At 35.9% G+C, this 21,479-nt stretch overlaps 1 protein-coding gene across 1 annotated transcript in view; it reads right to left on the reverse strand.

Annotated features, from left to right (window-relative positions):
- LOC107719090 (visinin-like protein 1) overlaps positions 1-15,917 on the reverse strand; it is a 32,774-nt gene extending 16,857 nt beyond the window's left edge. The window contains exons 1-2 of the mRNA XM_016526413.1: positions 15,600-15,917; positions 9,818-9,984 (exon numbers count right to left, since the gene is read on the reverse strand). Coding sequence (XP_016381899.1) covers positions 9,818-9,979 — 162 coding nt within the window. The 5' untranslated portion in view covers positions 9,980-9,984; positions 15,600-15,917. The remainder of the gene's footprint in view (positions 1-9,817; positions 9,985-15,599) is intronic.
- Between the last annotated feature and the right edge of the window lie 5,562 nt (positions 15,918-21,479).

The raw sequence follows: 21,479 nt of genomic DNA on the forward strand, positions 1-21,479 counted from the left end.
CTGATTTGGTGCTCAAGAAACATTTCTTATTATTATCAGTGTTGCTGCTTAAAGGATTAGTTCACTTCCAGAATAAAAATGTCCTGATAATTTACTCACCCCCATGTCATCCAAGATGTTCATGTCTTTCTTTCTTCAGTCGAAAAAAAATTAAGGTTTTTGAGGAAACCATTCCAGGATTTTCTCCATATAGTGGACTTCAGTGGTGGCCAACGGGTTGAAGGTCCAAATTGCTGTTTCAATGCAGCTTCAAAGGGCTCTACACGATCCCAGCCAAGGAATAGCGGTCTTATCTAGCGAAACGATCGGTCATTTTCTTAAAAAAAAAAAAATTTATATACTTTTGAACCGGAGTACACAGACGAAGAGCTAACCGTGCTTGACTTTTCCAACGTGATTATGTAATGTGTGAATTTGCGGACTAGCATTGCGGAGCTAGTGCAAGATGTGCATTTGTGGTTAAAAATTATATTATTATTATTTTTTTTTTTTAGAAAATGACTGATCGTTTCACTAGATAAGACCCCTATTCCTAATTGGCTGGAAGCGTGTAGAGCCCTTTGAAGCTGCATTGAAATCCTTCAACCCGTTGGCCACATAGAAGTCCATTATATGAAGAAAAATCCTGGAATGTTTTCCTCAAAAACCTTAATTTCTTTGCTACTGAAGACAGAAAGACATGAACATCTTGGATGAAATGGGGGTGTGTTAATTATCAGGAAATTTTTATTCTGGAAGTGAACTAATCCTTTAAGCAGCAACACTGATAATAATAAGAAATGTCTCTTGAGCACCAAATCAGCATATTAAAATGATTTCTGAAGGATCATGTGACACTGAAAACTTGGCTGCTGAAAATTCAGTTTTGCATCACAGGATTAAATTACATATTAAAATGTATTAAAATACAAAACAATTATTTTAAATTGTAATAATATTTCACAATATTATTTGACTGATCGTTTCACTAGATAAGACCCCTATTCCTAATTGGCTGGAAGCGTGTAGAGCCCTTTGAAGCTGCATTGAAATCCTTCAACCCGTTGGCCACATAGAAGTCCATTATATGAAGAAAAATCCTGGAATGTTTTCCTCAAAAACCTTAATTTCTTTGCGACTGAAGACAGAAAGACATGAACATCTTGGATGAAATGGGGGTGTGTTAATTATCAGGAAATTTTTATTCTGGAAGTGAACTAATCCTTTAAGCAGCAACACTGATAATAATAAGAAATGTCTCTTGAGCACCAAATCAGCATATTAAAATGATTTCTGAAGGATCATGTGACACTGAAAACTTGGCTGCTGAAAATTCAGTTTTGCATCACAGGATTAAATTACATATTAAAATGTATTAAAATACAAAACAATTATTTTAAATTGTAATAATATTTCACAATATTATTGTTTTTACTGGGTTTTTTTTTTTTAATTAAATGCAGCCTTGAGCATAAGAAACTAGATATCCTATAAATAACATACTCTGTATAACAAATGTAGATCAACTAGTGCAAAGTGCTTAACTGTCAATCATTGTGGCCCATACCTAGATAAATAAAGTACGATAATGTAAGCAAAATGAGACAAATGGTATATGAAAAGGTCGGTGTAACCTGACAAAGGCCAATTTATAATGTTGTCATGTTGGATACAACCCTTGTTGAACTGGTCAGAGTATCTCTATCATGACTTTTATCTACTGTACCAGTGGGGGATTCTGAGGGTATAGTTTAGTTAAAAGTGTTTTTCACAGACTAACTCAACCATAAGTCTAAGCATCCCAGACTCTGGATTATAAACCATCATACTTCACATCTTATGGTTTTCCTAAAAAGCCAAGACTCAATCTTCATTTCACACCAATCTTATAAATTAAGAATGAAAAAAGAAAGGCACTCTTGAAGAGAAAAAATACATTCTTAGTTTGACTTTCACCTCATTGATTTTACTTTACTTTCAGATGGCAGCCCACTCCTGCAAGGACCAATAAAATATTTTATATAAACAAGTTTATATCCTTGTCAGATTTCACGTTTAATATACAAAAAGTACTACAAAATCCATGATTATTAGTGAGTTTTGCAAACTACAACATTCATCTTAATATATGATTATATAACTGCATGCTGTAGCCATTGCAAACTAACCTTTCAACCTAATACATTCTTCCTATGAACCAGTGTATCAAAGCAGCTCTAGACAGCCCTTATAGGCCTCTACAGCACAATGCATTTCAACAAGCAGATAATAAGGTCTCAAAGGAACAGGACTAAGTTAACACAATATCCTGAGAAGGCAGGTTAGCACCACAAACTGAGTTGACTTCACTAACACAGGGGTCATGGATAATCACCCTCCCCCTGCACTACTGATTGAATTATATGGGCAATGTGCCCAAGGGATAATTGAGCTTGGCTGGCACTACCCTTCCATTACTACAACAGCCCCCAATAGCATTATGTAAACACTTTTTATTCCTACCGTTCACTTCGGATCTGATTCTGAATAGGAAGAAAAAACAAACAGTTCATTTATCTTCATGAATGGTCAGGGCTGATTTAAAGACCAATACAGAGTGCCGATGCAATGCAATTCCCTTAATTCTCTTAGAAATGACAGATTTGCTGACATTTCTGAGAACTGCTTTTCTTTTCAGTGCAATCAAACTTTTAATTTAAAGCGGAGGACTCAATAAGTTCGGCATTTGTAATGAGGGTTGAATCAACGACCCACATACCTCATAACAGTTCTGCTTCAGTGAACGTTCATAACTTAAATCAAGAAAACAATCAAGCAAATTCATGCTAATGCTTCTAGAGCTGTTACTTTGTTACATTGTGTTTGTCTATGACTATATTTTACACTCTGCAATTCAATTTGCACTTTGTAGAGACTGAGTGGTTGATGCTCTGGGCTGGTAATCCAAAGGTTGTACGTTCTGACCCCAGTGGGTGTGACCTTTGAGCTGGAGAGCCATTGTGCCCGTGAGCAAGACACTTAACCCCAGGTGAATTTGTCAGATAAAATAAAATAGTAATCACAAGCCCCCTTTCCATGTCCGGTGGGGCAGACTGCGGTCAACACATGAACACATATGCTAGCCTTTCTAAAGAAGAGCTCCTCCAATGGATGCAATGTGTCGTGTCAAGTCAAGTCAAGTCAAGTCAAGTCAAGTCAATAAAATAAAAGTCAAGTCAAGTCAAGTCAAGTCAAGTCAAGTCAAGTCAAGTCAAGTCAAGTCAAGTCAAGTCAAGTCAAGTCAAGTCAAGTCAAGTCAAGTCAAGTCAAGTCAAGTCAAGTCAAGTCAAGTCAAGTCAAGTCAAGTCAAGTCAAGTCAAGTCAATAAAATAAAATAAAATAAAATAAAAAAAAATAAAATAAAATAAAATAGGTTATTAATGTGCAATAATAATAATATTAATAATATTTATTTATTAATATGAATAAATTCATGAGATTAACTGGTGGAAGCATTATTTTTTTTTATTTTTTTTTCATGTAACGCCCCCCGATACAGCATATTGAATATCTTAGACATATTGAAACCTAGTGGCATATATGTAATCACGCAAGTTTTCAGTTAATTAAACTAAGGCAGGTGAAGGTGCCTTCCTCATATCCGGACATGCCCATCTAATCATTAAAGAAGTTAATTTCAATGTATTTACACAACTGAAACCAGGTGGCACAACACAACCAGAACCCTCTCAAATGAAACTGTTTACACTTTGGACATGGTTCTGTTGGTTTTAGCATCCTGACTGGTCTGATACAGCAACACTTGTTCAACCAATGGTGTGAGTTTGGGCCGGGACTATCTGTTTGACTGACCAATAGAATACAGGGGGTGTGTTCAGTTTGATGCATTATTTTTGCAATTCAGTTTGGTGATGCTAGCAACAAAAAATACATATTTTACCTTAAAATTATGTAAATGCAGTTAGTTAGATATGTATAAGTTGTATCTGTTCTAATTAATTTTATTTCAATCATGACAACTCTCGGAATAAATGTTACCAGCATTTATTAGTAAGCATGGAATGTGCATAGGCTTGGTCTTGGCGGATTAGATCTGCTACGTTGCTGCTGCTGCTGCTGGAGTAAGGATACATCTGAAATGCACGTGAAACAGTGACTTGAATTAAGACTGCTGCAAGGAAAATAGGGAGAACCCCCGAGCAGATCTAAGCAGGTGGTGCTGGGGAAGGTGGAGGGTTAGCAAAATCCCATGGCGCGCTGCAATGAACTGATTCAATACAAGTCAGGAATAAATAAGTTACTTATATAGGAAAAATAAAATGTTTGGATGAGCAATCGGCTTTAAGTAAACCAATCAGCTGCTCGGAAGAGTTTCATGACTGAACTATATATTAAGATTTTTCCACCACTGCAGAGACCTCTGACCCTGTGCATACCACTGATACATCACTTGTTATGACTCAAGAGCATTACTTTCTTGATATTATGTTCATTCAGCAAAATTAAGTACACTGTCATTATCTAAAATAAAGCTGAATTTTAAAAAAAATCCAATAATAATAAAGCCTTTTTAATGTGTGAGTCATACACCGCTTTTGGGAGACCAAAAACTATTCTTCTAAAAAAGCCATTATTATAATGATAATTATTATTAAATATGTCAATATGAAAAATGCAAAAGAATTGATAGCCTGAACTAACAAGGATTTATGATAATGATACTAGAAATATGAAAAAAACAAGGCTTGTTATCCCTGATAGGTCATCTTACAAGAACTGTGGATGGGGAATAAGATGGTGTCCTATTGATCGCAGGGAGGCAATTTGTCTCCTTCTCCAAGACAACCTTGTGTGACACCGAGGTCCTCCATCTTCTCCACAAAGCTATTATTAAACAAAATGGATACTTCAATAAATCCAGAGTACGAAGGACATTCATTACTGCATTCCGACACTTCTGCTACTGTACTTAAACACACATGGACAGTCGTTCAGCCTCACCTGCCACATCTCACCATCTGACATTAAGGATCCTTTTGGTCTGTTTCACTTTGTTACTGCGTGTAATCTGATTTTACAGCAAAAATATCATAACACCAACTTCTATGACAGAAGAGCATTAGTGATGCCATGGTTAAAAAAAAGGAGAATCAGAATTTCCTCTCGTTCTGGTGTGTAGCCTTGACCACATGAATGAATTTTCTGTTCTGAGTATTTAGGTCTATATTTGACAGAAAATCTAATTAAAGTCAAGAAAGGATGAAAAATTCCCATGACACAGTTAAAGTAACATGCTATTAAAAGTGATGTTGTCTTTGTGATAGAAATTAAGCACTAGAAACTCTAGAAGCCTGCTTTTATTTTTCTGATATCTTTGTACACACAAAACAAATGCAAAAAGAAAGAGGCCCAGACAGCCTATGCATGTTTTCATGGGAAAATGAAAGTGAGCTAATTTTAGAAAATCGGAAGTCAATTGGAAGTCAACTTCAATGAGATGCCTACTGTAACAGACAGTGTGTGTGTGTGTGTGTGTGTGTGTGTGTGTGTGTGTGTGTGTGTGTGTGTGTGTGTGTGTGTGTGTTTGACTGTGTGGTTGATCGACAGAAGAGGGCAGTGACAGACAAACATAAAATAACTTAAAATCCATCAAATGCCTTAATGAACAGTTTTTTGTACTTGTGTTGATGCATTTCCTATATAAAACGAAAGTTTGGCAGAACATTGCAAGATATTGTCCCTGTTATTTTAAAATTATTATTTAATTACTTTATTTGAAAGAATTACAATTAAAAATTAAAAATAAATAAAAAATAAAGTATTAAAACAAAACTGATTATTACAATTTTAAGTAATACCTTTTATTTACAATTAAATTAATTATACCAATAATTATACCAATAATTACAATGAATTAATGAATTAATCAGTTAATTTGCTGAAAGACAACTATTTTTTGGTTATTTTTTGATTAGTTAATAAAAATACAACTGTTCATTTTTAGTTAAAAGTCCATTAAATAATATTAACAGATATAATGTTAACAAATAGAATCTTCTAGATTTGTAACAGTGTTAGATTTTTATAATTTTGTCAATTTTCAGAAATACATTAGCTATAGGTGACTTCAAATATATTAGACCTGATTAAAAAAAACACACATTCATGTGATGAAGAAACCTTCACAGAAATTTTCACATTAGCCCAGCCTTTTTGACTTTAAGAAGTCTAGCCACATCATTGTCTATGCCACACCGGAGCCACAAACCAGACGTCATCCTGTCATTCCACATTCGTGTGCTGTGAGTTCAGATCAGGGCCGTTGTTCGATCCATCACAGCTCTCTGTTTGGCCACAAGATGAAGGTCTGTCTGGTGAGGGTGATGTAATAAACTGGTGTCAAACAAGAGCATGTTGGAATCCTCTGGTAAAGCTAATGTCCCCTGCATGCCCCCACCCCCCTTCTACTCAAGAGATTTAAGCCCCTTTCACACAGGCCTTCTGTGTGAACGCAAACACGACCTAGACCTAGGATGGGGACCTAGTAACATTGCCGGGATCAGTCCCGGAATGAGCCCTGTGTGAACAAAAGGCAGGAACAATGCCGTAAAGGATGTGTCGTATAGTGCTGACACGCGTTATTGAGCAACTCTTTTACAGGGTGTTTTGAAGGCAGATCAACATTCACGACGAAAAAATATGTGCAAACTGGAATGAAGCATTGATCAGGGAGCTCCTCACTATCTGTGCTGAAGCCGAGATTGTTCACCAGCATAGTGGAACGGTACACATCACATTACACATCACATCGTAATGTCACGTGAAATGCGCACACAGATTCTGGAAAATCACTGGCAGTGTGAATGAACCAAAATCAAATGATCCCGGGACAAATCGTGGGACATATTATCCTTGTATTTTCCTGAATCTCTCAGAGTCACATTTTTGTGTCCAACCAACCACCTCATCACATTGTATGTCATCTCTTTAACTGCCAATTAGATTTGAACATGCACTATTGAAGTGCTTCATTCAGCACAAACCTAAAGTACATTACACAGCACCTCATTACTGTTGTCACAGTATTAACATCTGAAACCGCAGCAATCAATCAAACACCAGGAGACAAAGGGATCACTTTACTGACACCATGTACAGTCATCACTTCTGGATACTACTGGCAGATTAATCACAGAGGCGTTGCATCCTTAAGGTTAATAATATAATGTAGCTAGTGTGGCACTGTTGGAGCCTGAGGGATATGCACTGAGGTATTTTGCCATGGAGTAAAATGCTAAGAATAGAATGGGAACTTTGCCACATATTGTCTCTTTAAATAGTCAGCCATTTTCACGACTCCACGTTCCATTCCATTATTTACGTTGTTACACATAAGGGATAATGTACAGCCATTCAAGCCCAGTAAACCTATGCAGTCAACCAATAAACCCTGCCATGAGTTGGAGGGGTCTTGTGTCACCCTTAAAGGGTTTATTTTGCGATAATGACCAGCTGGCTGGTTGTTATCCTATTATTTCATGGCTACTTACTGAATAAGTATGGATATGCAATACTGATATGAGTTGAAATTATAATATTTATCATTATAAATTTATGAATTATGTAGAATTATCATACAAGCACTGAAATCACATAAAAACAATACATCTAAAAATAGTCACTGTACAAAACAGTGTAAAAAACACATAATGCAGAGAGCAGTTCATTTATCCATAGAACTGATCTCATTCCTACACTCTTCAAAAGGTTCTTCAAGTGATGCCATAGAAGAACCATTTTTGGTTCCACAAAGAACCATTCAGTCAAAGTTTCTTTAAAGAACCATCTCTTTCTTACCTTTTTATAATCTGAAGAACCTTCTTTCGCCACAAAGAACCTTTTGTCAAACAGAAAGGTTCTTCAGATGTTAAAGGTTCTTTATGGAACCATTTAGACAAAAAGGTTCTTCTATGGCATCGTGAAGCACCTTTATTTTTAAGAGTGTAGTCTAGTCTGGCAACCTATTATTGAAAAAGCATGAATCATTGAAAAGATGCTAAATTTAGCAACCAATATGGCTTCCACAAAAACAGAACAAAAGACAATGCTAGCAGTCTACCAAGTTTTGCCCATTCAGATCATGCTCATTTATGGGCTCAAATGATTCCCTCTAACCTTATATAGAGGAGCTCAGATTATTGCCCACATCTATAAAAAAAACTATACTGGTACAAAGATAGCATGTCAAATACCTTAAAAATGATAAATGGTAAGGAAAAAGGCTGCCATCATTTTTATCCATATAAATGTTTTGCAAATAGTGTTCATTCTAAATAAAATATCTGAAAACATTCGCCTAGCAGGTACAGTTATTCGTTCATGCTGATAATGTAAATAAAAATATAAAATATTATAATAAATATACTGTATACTATATTATACTTTCAGAAATTAATATTTAAATAATAATATATTATGTTATATAATTACATACAATTAAATAATATATTTATATATATAAACATTAAATGATATATACAATTATTATACTAATACATTATTTTTATATTATTATTTTAGCTATATTTTAGATTATATACAGTATATAGATCACATACTATATACTATATATCAGTTTTATTTTAGTATCATTGAGATACTATTGTAGTTTTTGTTAATATTTTGAATTAGATTTTATTTTTATATTTTCTGCTTTCATGTAAATTTTAATTAAAGTATAATTAATTTTGTATGTGTCATTTTTATTCGTTTTTGTTTTTTTAAAATATGTCTATAGTTGTTATAATTTTCATTTCAGTTTTAGTTATGAGAAATGTCTTAACTATTAATTTGTTAATTATAAATTTTTTAGATAGTACATTGCGTAATGCTACACAGATCAAAAATTAAGAGTAATTCTGCAGCGTGTACAAAAAACAAAACAAAACTAAACAAAAAAAACTCATGCCACATTAATTCAATTAAAAAGCAAGTAGGATGATTCATCACTGAAAAAAAGGCCAATCACAAAACACCTCCTCCCAGTATTCCTATGCCACAAGCAGAGTAAGTTTTAGCACACACACACACACACACACACACAAACAAACAATCATTCAGTCCAGTCCGCAGGAACTCAGTGCCCTGCTAATGCGAGGTCATCTATTTCCTCTCTCTTGGATTTAAATAAAACTATCTGATTGATATCTTTTTGCTGTAAAAACCGCCATCCCAGATCACTTAAAGGCTTTGCCTACAGCAGCTTTCTGTTATTTCTTTATATTTCTAGCCAATCTGAAAGCATTGTGGTTTCTGAGCAGAGCTGTGAGACCTGTGGTTATTTACTCTGGCTGTTAGTAGAAATGATCTTGCATAATGTCTTTACATAATTCATATTCATATTATGCAGCAGGTAGTGTCATGTTATAATTGGAACTGCAAGGCTGTACAGTAGATACACTCAGCAGACAAAGTGTTATCTGCAGCAAAAGGTTTCCTTGCCAAACAGTCAAAACTGTAATATATATCCTAACAAATCTAAAAGACTAAACTAATAAAGAGAGTAAAACCTGTCGTGACAGTAACTGTTCGTGCTTGACATCTCATAAAATCCAGCCATTTGAATAGACAGCTAGCGTAGCCCTAGAGACCTGAATTCAGTTTGGTGCCAGTTATACATCAGACTATCCAACTGAATGATTCAGAAGTCTCTTCCAGTCACTTTTAAATTACAAGGTGCATCTGATGCACTCCTCAGTGAACTCTTCAGTCTGGAACAAGACCAACGAAAAGCCAGCACATGTAGGGAAATGTATCACAGAGCGACTAGCATCCCTACCTTAATATACAGCTGCTGGAACTCGTCCAGGTTGAGTCGGCCACTGGGGCAATCCTTCAGGAAGCCTTTGTACCACTGTTTGAGTTCATGTTCATTAAATTCTGTGTTCTTCACCAGGTCCTCCATTACCTCAGGGGTCAGCTTGCTGTTCTGTTTCCCCATGGTGTCTGCAAGGCACATAAATCAAAATAGCTATGATCTCACTCTGCCTGGAGCTGTGCTGTAGTTCATTTTAACTGCATGAATTGTATAAAATGTATAAAGGTTGTTCTACAAGACTGAGGCCATTTGTGTCCCTCCCATATACCATTCAAAAGTTTGGGGTTGGTATGATTTTTTAAGTTTCTTATGCTGACCAAGGCAGCATTTATGGTCAAAATACAGTAAGAACTGTAACGTTGTGAAATATTATTGCAATTTAAAATAAATGTTTTCTATTTTAATATATGTTAAGATGTCATTTATTTCTGTGATGGCAAAGTTTAATTTTCAGTGGCCATTACTCCAGTCTTCTGTCACATGATCCTTTAGAAATCATTCTAATATGTTGATTTGGTGCTCAAAAACATTTCTTATTATCAATGTTGAAAGCAGTTGTGCTGCTTAATATTTTTTTGGAAACTGTGATACCTTTTTCAGGATTCTTTGATGAACAGAAAAAGAGAAAAAAAAGTGATGATGACAAGTGACAAATGATGACAGACCATTCATTCTTGGGTGAACTATCCCTTTAAATTTAGACGCTCCCATCTAAGCTGTCCAAATTTAAGATTACTTCGACTCAGGGTTTAAAATGCCTTTTGATCTCTGGACATTGTTATTTTGAAAAACAATGTTTTTTCTGTCACTTTTGATCAATTTAAACCATCCTTACTGAATAAATTATACATTTCTCTCAAAAAAGACAAAATATTTACTGACCCCAAACTTTTGAACAGAATAGTATAAATATAAACACTTTTATATTCATAAACACAGACAGAATATTTCAAACCTTATAAAATTCATACAGAACCCCCTTCATAATCACCTTCAAAATCAAACGTGAAAAGGGACCCGTTTCACAGAATGGACCATATGTTTGTTTAAATAAGGGCCAGCTCAAGAAGGTGTCCTTCTCTAGCTAAGTTTGGATCCAAGGATTTTTTCTTTATCTTAAATATCCTATCCTATATATATGTGTGTGTGTGTGTGTGTGTGTGTGTGTGTGACCATGGACCACAAAACCAGTCATAAGGGTCAATTTTTCGAAATTGAGATTTATACATAATCTGAAACCTGAATAAATAAGATTTACATTGATGTATGGTTTGTTAGGATAGGACAATTGGCAGAGATAAAGCTATTTGAAAATCTGTAATCTGAGGGTGCAAAAAAACAAAATATTGAGAAAATCGCCTTTAAAGCTGTCCACACAGTACTATACAAATTGAATTGAATTTGAGAAAATGGGACATTAAGTGATTTTGGCTAAGCGCACAAACACTAATATACTAAAGATACGTTACAAGCGGGAATACTCATTTCATACTTAATATTATGGCTAAAATAAAACTAAGCAAGCTGTGCACTTGAATAATTATGATGGCTTGAGTGAGTGATTGTGGATTATATCATTTCATGCTGGCTGATTACATTTAAAGGAGGCTTAGATCAGTGGGACAAACACACCAAAAGTCTGAGACCACCAGTGAAGCCTCTGGTGCAGTGTTTTTCTTGAAAGATCCCATCATTTTCATTAACACAAAGCCGTTCATACAGTAGTCTTAGCACAGATAAAAATGATAAGGTGCCTAAAGAACGTTCCAGAATAGACTGTGTCAGTAAATAATATTTCAATAGGCATAAGAGCATTCTCATAAGAAATCCCCTATTTCAGCTTATAATTATTATAAAAAATTTGTCTGTTCCTTTGGAGGACGAGCAGTGTTTTATCCTGCCCACATGCTTATAAGAGCAGCCCCTAACACTTTTCCCCCTAGATGGCTGTCACACACACTGTCACGGAAATGGGTTAATTAAACAAAGCATCATTCGCATAATTACCAAAAGGTCATCACATCCTAAGCTTCAACGTGACATTTACATTTTTTTGCAAATTGAAAAAGCCCTTCCTTCTGTTACATTAATAAAGGATACAATGAAAGCAGAGAGAGAGAGAGAGAGAGAGACGGAAAGCATGGCAGCAGTACTGTGGATGAAATGCTGAGTAATTCTGCTGCTTTTTAATTTCTTCACCACTTCTAAATCATAGAGATGAGCTCTTATCACACTCATAGAGGCTCACGTAAACACTCGATGAGAACATTGCGCTTCAAAGTTCATTACAATTAATTTTCAGCCTGATGATAATGAGTACTAATTTAGTTTCCCACACAACAGCATTTTATTTTCAAGCAAATGGCAAAGACATTCGTCTTGACTGTTCTCTAAAGACATGGATGCAGAAAATATTATAAAACAAGCATTTACACATTTTAGACATGATGAAAATGAGACCACCAAGCCCAGATTGTGAGCCGGTGAGCTTTTAAAGGCAGGAGCATAACCCGCCATGATCTGCAGACTGTACTGGAGGCCTGCGTCCTTGGGGAATACCTCTATTTATGTGGGATCCACCCATGAGAAAAAAGCACAGCATAGCAAATTCTAAGCGCTAAAAACAGCTGCCCTGAAACTGACTATGAATCAGAGATAATGCATTGCCACATAGCTCGTTCCCATTCTGTAAGTGTGATTTATGATACCAAACTAATTAGACGATCAGCATCATTCCTAATTGAATCCTCATCCAGCTGATCCCTCAATTGTCAAAGATTTACATGATTTCTGTCAAGCCGCAAAACTGAAGGTTCACATGATCCAATAATTTGTCAACAGGATTGGTGAAATCATTTTGTTCTCTTCATTTCAAAGATTTACAATATTTCTACCAATTAAGGATGGAATAGTTTACTCATATATTAAAGATCAATCATCATTTACTGATGTCATGTGAACATCATATGACTTTCTTCTGAAATTTCAATCACACAAAGCTATCATATGGTTTTTTTCCCTCTTGGGGGTTTTACAGCAACTGGTCACCATCCATTTTCACTGTATAGAAAAGAGCAGGTCAAAACCATTTTATTTTGGTGTTCCATTGAAGAAAAAGTCATATGTTTGAAATGACGACAGAATGTTCATTCTTGAGTGGGTAGTTTCTCTAATGGGGTAGTTCACCCAAAATTAAAACTTCTGTCATCGTTTACACACCCTCATGTTGTTCCAAACCTGTATAACTTTCTCTTTTTTCTTTGGAACATAAAAAAGATATTTTGAGAAATGTCACAGTGTTTTTGTTCATAAAATGGGGGTCAATGGTAACCAAAATTGTTTGGATAACAAAATATCTTCCTTTTGTGTTCCACCAAAGAAAGAAAGTGATTCAGGTTTGGAACAACATGAGGGTGAGCAAATGATGACAGACCATTCATTCTTGGGTGAACTATCCCTTTAAATTTAGACGCTCACATCTAAGCTGTCCAAATTTAAGATTACTTTCCATAAACTCTCCAAAGGGGCTTTCCATGTGCCATAGCGATCAGAAACAACTACAGATGCAATACCAATTTCCAATTCCTATGGTTAAATCTTTTTAAGAGCACTCCAGCGAACAGTTTTATGAGGATGCATGAGAATCTTTTGTCTCAGGGTTGTGGAAATTGTCTTTGCTGCGGTGCCAAAACTAAGACTCATTTCAAAAGCTTAAAAGGGGATTCCAACATTTACGATTTAATTTTCCCAGTATAAATAATAAGAGGAGGCAAAAATGAGATATTGCTTGTTGCATCATTCTAGATGAACAACAACAAAAATAGGTGGCTTTAAGAAGTGTGAGATTGAACAAGAAGGTCCATCTGAACATGAAGCACTGACCTACTGATACTGTTGAAAAGAATTGGTCACTGCAGGCTATAAAAGGAACCGAAGAGCCTATCTACCTAAAAAGCAATAGTCCACTCCATTTTCCATTTAGGCTGCATCAGTGCTATTTCAGCTGCAACAGGAGACCAGCGAGAATACTCTGTCCCCTGTGACTATATCGCGCAGGTTAAATCGATCTCTTAAAATGATTTTGCCTTTTCACACGACACTGCTGTAATGCAGATAGATTAAACTGATCTTTGGCATACACAGAGACTAGCAGTGGTTCATCCAAAGTAGCAGCAGCGCGGTGGAACACATATTCTGATCTGCTGTGTATATATGTTGAGCTCATTTTATGTTTGTAGCACAGAAAATGCTGTGTTATGATCAACCCAACAATGTTGTACAAGCATTTGTGTCATCTAAGAACTGACTAGCAGGCATTATGATGACTGTGCAAACTGAGCCCTGTCCAGAGATCAAAAGGCGTTTTAAACTCTGAGTCGACTCATCACAACAGTGTTCACATCCACACGAGCCTGACAAATTATGTCACACATGCGAATTAAGCCAGCCAAGTGATTTAGCACATCCAGCTTATTCACACAGTCACATTATACAACAAATATTTCACTTATTTCATTATTTTACAGTATGACCTTGAGAGTGTAAGATTGTAAGTAATTGATTCATAGGAAATACATGCTTAAAATTTCACTACGCTCTTATTTCTGCTCTATCACTTTTGTACATGATGCATTGATCCTGCAGTGTATAAGAAGCTGTATTAGCAGTGAGGACAGTCGGTCAAGTAGGTAATTTTAAAATTTGAACTATAAAACCGCAACATCGCAACATTATGATATCCTCCTAATTGAAAAAATCCTTAAGTAACCTTGTTGGAATTTCATAATCATAATCTAGAAGTGATATTAATGGAAAATTCCTATAGGATTCCATCATAACACAAAACAAAATCTAGATAGGTTATATAGAACAACCAGTACAATTATGATTACTAAAATGATAAACCGCCCCTGTAGGACATTAAAATGAATTTAAAGGAAATTTTCAGGATTTCAAAGCTAATTTTTAGGTTTTCTTTAACTCTCCAGAAGCAAAATACAATACAAGCAGCATTTTGATTATGACACAATAACCAAATAGGACATCAGAATCAAAGAATGATTGTATTTGATCTTTAAGATTCGCTCTTCTTCTGGAATCCTTTCAGGTTGGTTCAAAATTACAATACAACTCCAAAAAGAATCCAGGTCACAATCGTTTGGTTGTTTTTTTGTTTGTTTTGTTTTTTGACTACCTATTCTATCAAAAGCATACAAAATAAATTATATGAACCAACCTGTGCGGACAAACACATTTCTCACCTAGCCCTAGTATGACACACAGATAACTACGTAAGACACAGCTGTCTCAGACGTGTACACCTGGGGCCATTGTAAACTAATGTCTATTCGTTTGACAAGGCAAACTCACATTTTTGACCTCAACTTTACTAGTGTGTCCTCTGGTCCCACTTTGGATGTTTTTAATTCATAATGGCATATGTAAAATCAACAAACAGTGATGCATATATAAATATTCCTAACACTCCATTTGAATAATCTTAAAATATAGGCTATAACATACAATAAAGTGGTTTAATAGGGTGAGACGTTTGTATACAAAATACAAAAGTATTCTTAAACATCATAATCATACACATTACATCCTCTGTGATGAATCAATGCATTGCAATGCTGCAGGTAGGCTGCTAGATGAACCAGCTTAACCATCGTCACGTCAATCCATAATGACTTTCTAAAGGTTTCTTATTCCAGCGAAAACACACAGTCACTGAGAGACTTACCGAAGGGAGAGCCAAAAGGAGGTCTGACGATTCCTGCTTCGGGCGACTGTAAAAGGTAAACGCGATAGAAGTGCTCACTAATCGGCTGAAAGCTGCGGTGAGCTTTCTTTGTGGCGAAAGGCAGAGACGCAGCGATGACTGCAGCGAGGACAGTCCACGCGCAGCGCTCGAGGTAATGTGACGCTATAAAGATATAGCCTACAATAGAGCTCAGCGTCGGTCTGTGTTCAGCACCACCAACCTATCTCGTGTGTGTTCACAGTGCTCCGCGAGCTTTGCTGTGGTGTGCGCTCTTTTGAGTGTGCGCAAATTGTGCCTTCTCGCTCTGATCGAACTCGGATGGAGCAATGATAGAAAATGACATCAGCAAGTCAGCTAGACGTGAAAAGTATTGCACGCATTCCGCCTTTGTTATTTCTTTTATTTTTAATTAGCCAATGTGTAACTTATACAATGGCGTTCACGGGGTCCGTTTTAATAAGAATGTCTAAAGGAAAATGTCAGGCGAAATCAGTTGTTGTTACAGCGCAGGTACACGCACATCAACTAGATTAATTCTTATTATATATTTATGGCATGTAAATGTACTAGTGATAAACAAATCACAGCATTTATTCTTGTGGATGAAATTATCATAACGGAAACGAGCGAACCAGAAGTCGCCTGTTGCTATGGTTACCACAGACTTGGCGAAATTTTGCGCGTTGCTATTTAAAATGTGAAATATTTCAGTAACTGAAAAGATTCACTTATAGTATATGGAAAACAAAAGGCTCGTTTATGCGACAACAATGTACTAAAAAACAGAAGCTTTATGGAGCTTTATGAAGCTTTGTCGCCAGTCCTGTAGTTGCCCCATTTTCCCCTTCAATTTAATGTAGGCTACACTAACATTGACCCTACCACAGTCATTTCACATCTCAACTTAGTGAAGACACTGATTTATTTTTCATTGTTATTACAGGACAGGCACTGTATCTGCGGACAAATAGAAGCAATGAAAATTATTTCTTGGTTTCTTCAAAGTGACATGTGGCATATGGTTCTTTAAACCACAAACACACTTGTGGTCTAGCTGACAGAGTCCCATGACAGAGAGATGGATGATGTGAAGAAGTTGAAAAGTTACGAGGCAGTTAGCAGATTTTCCACTCTTTCAGCTGCATCTACAGGGTGCTGTTTGTCATTTGCACATTTGTTGAAGTCAGCACCATGGTTAAAGATTTTCTCCCAATGCAGGCATCAATAAGGAGGCCTATACGCCTGAGGAACGGTCACCGACCTGTTAAAGTATAAAGTGAAAACTTGTGTTGAAACAAACCAATTCTAGAGTGTTTCGTGATCCACCTACTGAGAATAAAAGTGTCAAATGGAACAGACGAGAACAGAAAAGTGACAAATGACTATGCTGTGGTATTATTTGATGGAAAGCCTTACAGAAATAGTAGTTTTGAGGCTTTTTTTAGATCTTTTTTATAAAAACATTTTGTTTTATGTACCAAAAGTATTTTTGAATTCATGCATTAACTTTCATGGAGGTGTCTTCTTCAAAATGTCACGAATAATTTATGTATACTCAAAATGCTCAACTCTATTATACCTCCTGCAGTTTTACATTGTATAGAAGATAGACTGTTAAATCACTTTTTTTGATGCATTGCATCCATGTCATTATTTCATCATCCTACTGTACTTGTCTTTAAAATTCATAAAATACAAGAGGGTGTTAAAGCAAAATGCAAGCTTCTATACTAACACCGTGCTAATAAATTTAGTATCATGGCAGAAAATGGAGAGCAGCTCCTGTTTACTAAAGAACTTCCATTCTGCTACCCAGCCAACATGTATATGTGGGCCCCACATGGTTTATGCTGGGTCTACATGGGTACCAAGTGGGCATGGTCCCAAAATGGGCCCCACACACAAATGTTGGCTGGGTAGTAGCTAGACAAATAGGCCTTGTGCATCATTTGAACATCAGCACATGCAGACAGCCAAAGCATCCTCATGCAATCACATCTAACAATGCTGGGTCACTGCAAATCACAAAGCTTTGATGACTGATTCCACTTGTGAAAAAATCCTGCTGAGAGCTTGTGAGGAGCAAGTGAGGAGCCTGGCAAGTGCAAAGGTTTGTTATGGCAGGAATGAAGAGGGGATTTAATTTATTATAATCAGAATCAGAGTTGTGGGAATGAATCAAGGGGTTATCCAGACCTCACTGATCAGCCAGCCTAAAAAAATCTTCTTTTTTTATGGCACAATAAATCCTACACACCCAGGCTGGAATTAACAACAAAGCACTGCCAAATTTGAAAAGAAATGCTATAGCCTTGGATTGAGAAACAAAGACTGTGCAATGTGGAAATTTCAGGTGCATGCAGCAATTCAGAATGTGCTTCCTTTCAATTTATGAGTTTAAATGGAATTGGCCAAACCTCACATATGATGAAATATATTATACATATTATAATATGTATTATAAAATATGATGAAATATATTACCTAAATGCAAAGTTCTACAGGTGGCACATTTAAACTTAAAAAACTTAAGATTTATTAAACTTAAAAAGCCAACATTTAAAGTTTGTATTGTTTGTTAAAAATTGCAGTTTCTTTAAAAATCAAATCATTTTAATTCAACTTCTATGCATTCAAATTCAAATTGTGATTCCCTATTCTTGTTAACACAATTTAAATTCATTTAAAATTTAGATTTTCATTCCTGTCAAAAATTAAATATGGCACTACCCTGATTAAAATCCATGTCATCTGTGCTGCAGTTGGGCTAAAATGAATGCTAGTATTACACAAAAAGAATGTTTTGTGCATTGTAATGTTATATGTGCAACAGCAATTTCTGGTATTGTTATAATATTTTATTAAGACGAATAAGACAAACTTTTCAGAGTTTGTGTCACTCTGTAACTGCTACAGCCAAATCCAATGACATTCAAGACAACAGCAGTCTTGCTCATATAACAGTGGCAAACTAACTATCGTATTGCAACATACCCAACCTCACAGCAATTTGATGCATACACACTGAATCTTGTTGAGGGAATTATAGAGAAATCAGATCAAGATGACGATATGTCTTGATAAAATCAGATGCCTGCTATTCAGCCACCCGAGGGGGTAACAGTCTTTAAAGACAGCTGTTGCAAGATTAGTGAATGTGAAGATGTCACAGAGAGAATACTGATACAACAAAGACTCAATGGAATGGAGAGGTCAGAGGAGAATTGAAGACATGACCTTTGGGGTTGAGATTTGACATTCCAGATTTTGCTCCAAAATGTGATTCAACTGTGTAAAACAGGCCACATAAAAAACATGGCTTAAGACAGCAGGGTATATTAGTTAATCTCAACATGTAGATGATTATGATGCTCCGTTATCACTGGAAAAACATGGTGGCACAAGGGTGGCCGCTGACTCAAGCAGAGTGGAGGCGATCCATCATATGGAATTCTCCTAAGGCCTGTGGAGAGTTTTGACGTTAGTGGAGAGGCACAGACTAATCCAGACCCAGCAGGTGTGGAGGCGGAGGATAATGACCTGCAATAATCAGGTCTGCAATAATACTAAAACTAAAATGCATTTGAATTAAAACAAGGAAAATAAAAGATTATTTACAGCTCATTTACATTTCACAGCAAACAAACAGTTCTGACACATTCTCATTAAATGTAAAACGAAGATGTCCAACAGCATTGCTTTATATCATTAGTATTGGTAAAGTTTGGTTCTGAATGCAAAACAATCTTCCACTGTGAGCATTATTAGCCTAATGGTTAAAGTCAAAGATTAAAGGGCAAACCATAAACTTTAGGGTTATTGACACCCAGTTTCTCTCAGGTTGCTCCAGAGGGACTCTCAGTATAATTAGTTTACCACTTGGGTAAAATGCTTCTGATACATCATATATAACATTTAGCACTTTCTTCTTATTTCATACATTACAAATTTAATTCAACCAGCTTCAATTGAAAATGTGCCAGTGGTGACATTTCTGATATGATTGCTTCTTGCACGTTTTTCAACACTTTCCAATTTAAATGTCTAGTGAGTGGCACTGACAGCAAGTTCCATTTCATGCAAAACAGATGAATGTGAATTTGCAACATTATGGTTGAAATATTACTTTGATAATACCTTACCACCAATATTAAACCCTACTCTAAATCTGACCAGTAGTGTTAACAAAAGCAAATGTGAGATGAAAAAAGATTTGCTGAAGTAACCATGCCCTTTTAGCTTGTTTCTTAGATCTTCTTAGATGCTTCTCTGCTTTGCAAGTCCAATGCTGTGCCAGGTGAGCTACAGAGCAAGTTTCCTACTTAAGAAAAGCCATACATATGGTGCGGTTATGTATTATGTAATGTATTTACAAACTTTACAAATCATGCGCTATGATAAAAGAGTTTTGAGGTCATAACATAGTATTATGCAAGGAATCGCATGAAAATAAATCTTTATTGATTGACAATCGTCCTCAATAATTTGTGTGAAAGGGTGTTTTGGTGTTTTACTGGCACTAGTGCTCTTTGTAGCTGGAAAATGCAGTGAGTTGAATGTATGGGTACATTTTAGTATAGGTGTGTTTTAATATCGTGGGTAGAGGCACCTTTTTCCAATCCATGTTGCAATTATCTGCAAAACAATTTGAATGAAAACTTGAACTTTTTTTTCTGTACAAAAGAGTTCAAAAGATTAAAGGCTTAAAATGCTTAGTTCTTTTTTTTTTTTATTATTATTTATGTTTCTTTTTGTAAATGTAAATCTTTAAACTTTATTTCCAGGCTTAAATAGGAATTTAAAACCAGAAACTGGTTTTACCCAGGATGTTATGTAGAACACTGAACCAGCCGTCCAGAAACCGTCAACTGTCTGAGCATATGAAGAGCTATTTGCATTTCTATATCAACAGTGAGCATGATACAAGGCCACAGCAATCAACATCAGAATCTGCAGACCACAGCTTGAAGCCCATCGTTACACAACATTATGATTCAGAGGGGGAGATTCATAAAATTATTTTATTGTAGCAATCAATGGTGCTGAACCAAGAGAAAACATCTATTCACAGCCGCAGGACTGGTGCAGTTTTATATTCCTAGTTTCATGAATAGTTTTTAATTAGATTGAAGAAGTGAAGATTTTACCTTAATTTAAATACTTTCTTTTTAAATGCGTCTGTTGGTGAGGCCAATAAATCAAAGTTTGGCTGAATAACATTGCCTTATTAGCCCCTTCTGATAGAAGGGTTCCGTTTTTGTTTTATCCAGCTGTATTTACTCAGTGCAACTTATAACATCCAAGTGAAATATATAACAACAACAACGTCAGAAAAAAATAAAATAAAAATCACTGATTTGGAAAAAGGATCACCCCCTTGAATCAGTATTTTGTTGAACCACCTTTTTCTTTAATTACAGTCTTTAGTCTGTTGAGATATGTCTCTACTAACTTTGCACATCTAGACTTTGCCATATTTGCCCACTCTTCTTTGCAGAACTGCTCAAGTTCAGTTCAATTTGATGGTGACCATTTGTGGACTGCAGTCTTCAAGTCATTCCACAGATTTTCAATGGGCTTTAAGTCTGGGCTCTGACTAGGCCATGCAAGGACATTCACCTTTTTCTCCTTCAACCACTGTGTGCTCAGTTTTGCTGTGTGCTTTGGGTCATTGTCATGTTGGAAGGTAAACCTTCTTCCCATTGGCAACTTTCTGGCAGAAGGCAGCAGATTGTCCTCAAGAATTTGATGGTATTTTGCCCCATCCATTTTTCCTTCTATCCTGACAAGTGCTCCAGTCCCTGCTGCAGAGAAACACCCCATAACAGGATATTACCACCTCCATGCTTTACTGTAGGA

This window comes from Sinocyclocheilus rhinocerous, unplaced genomic scaffold (genome assembly GCF_001515625.1).
Source record: "Sinocyclocheilus rhinocerous isolate Xijiao unplaced genomic scaffold, SAMN03320098_v1.1 scaffold3470, whole genome shotgun sequence".
Classification (NCBI taxonomy): Eukaryota; Metazoa; Chordata; class Actinopteri; order Cypriniformes; family Cyprinidae; genus Sinocyclocheilus; species Sinocyclocheilus rhinocerous.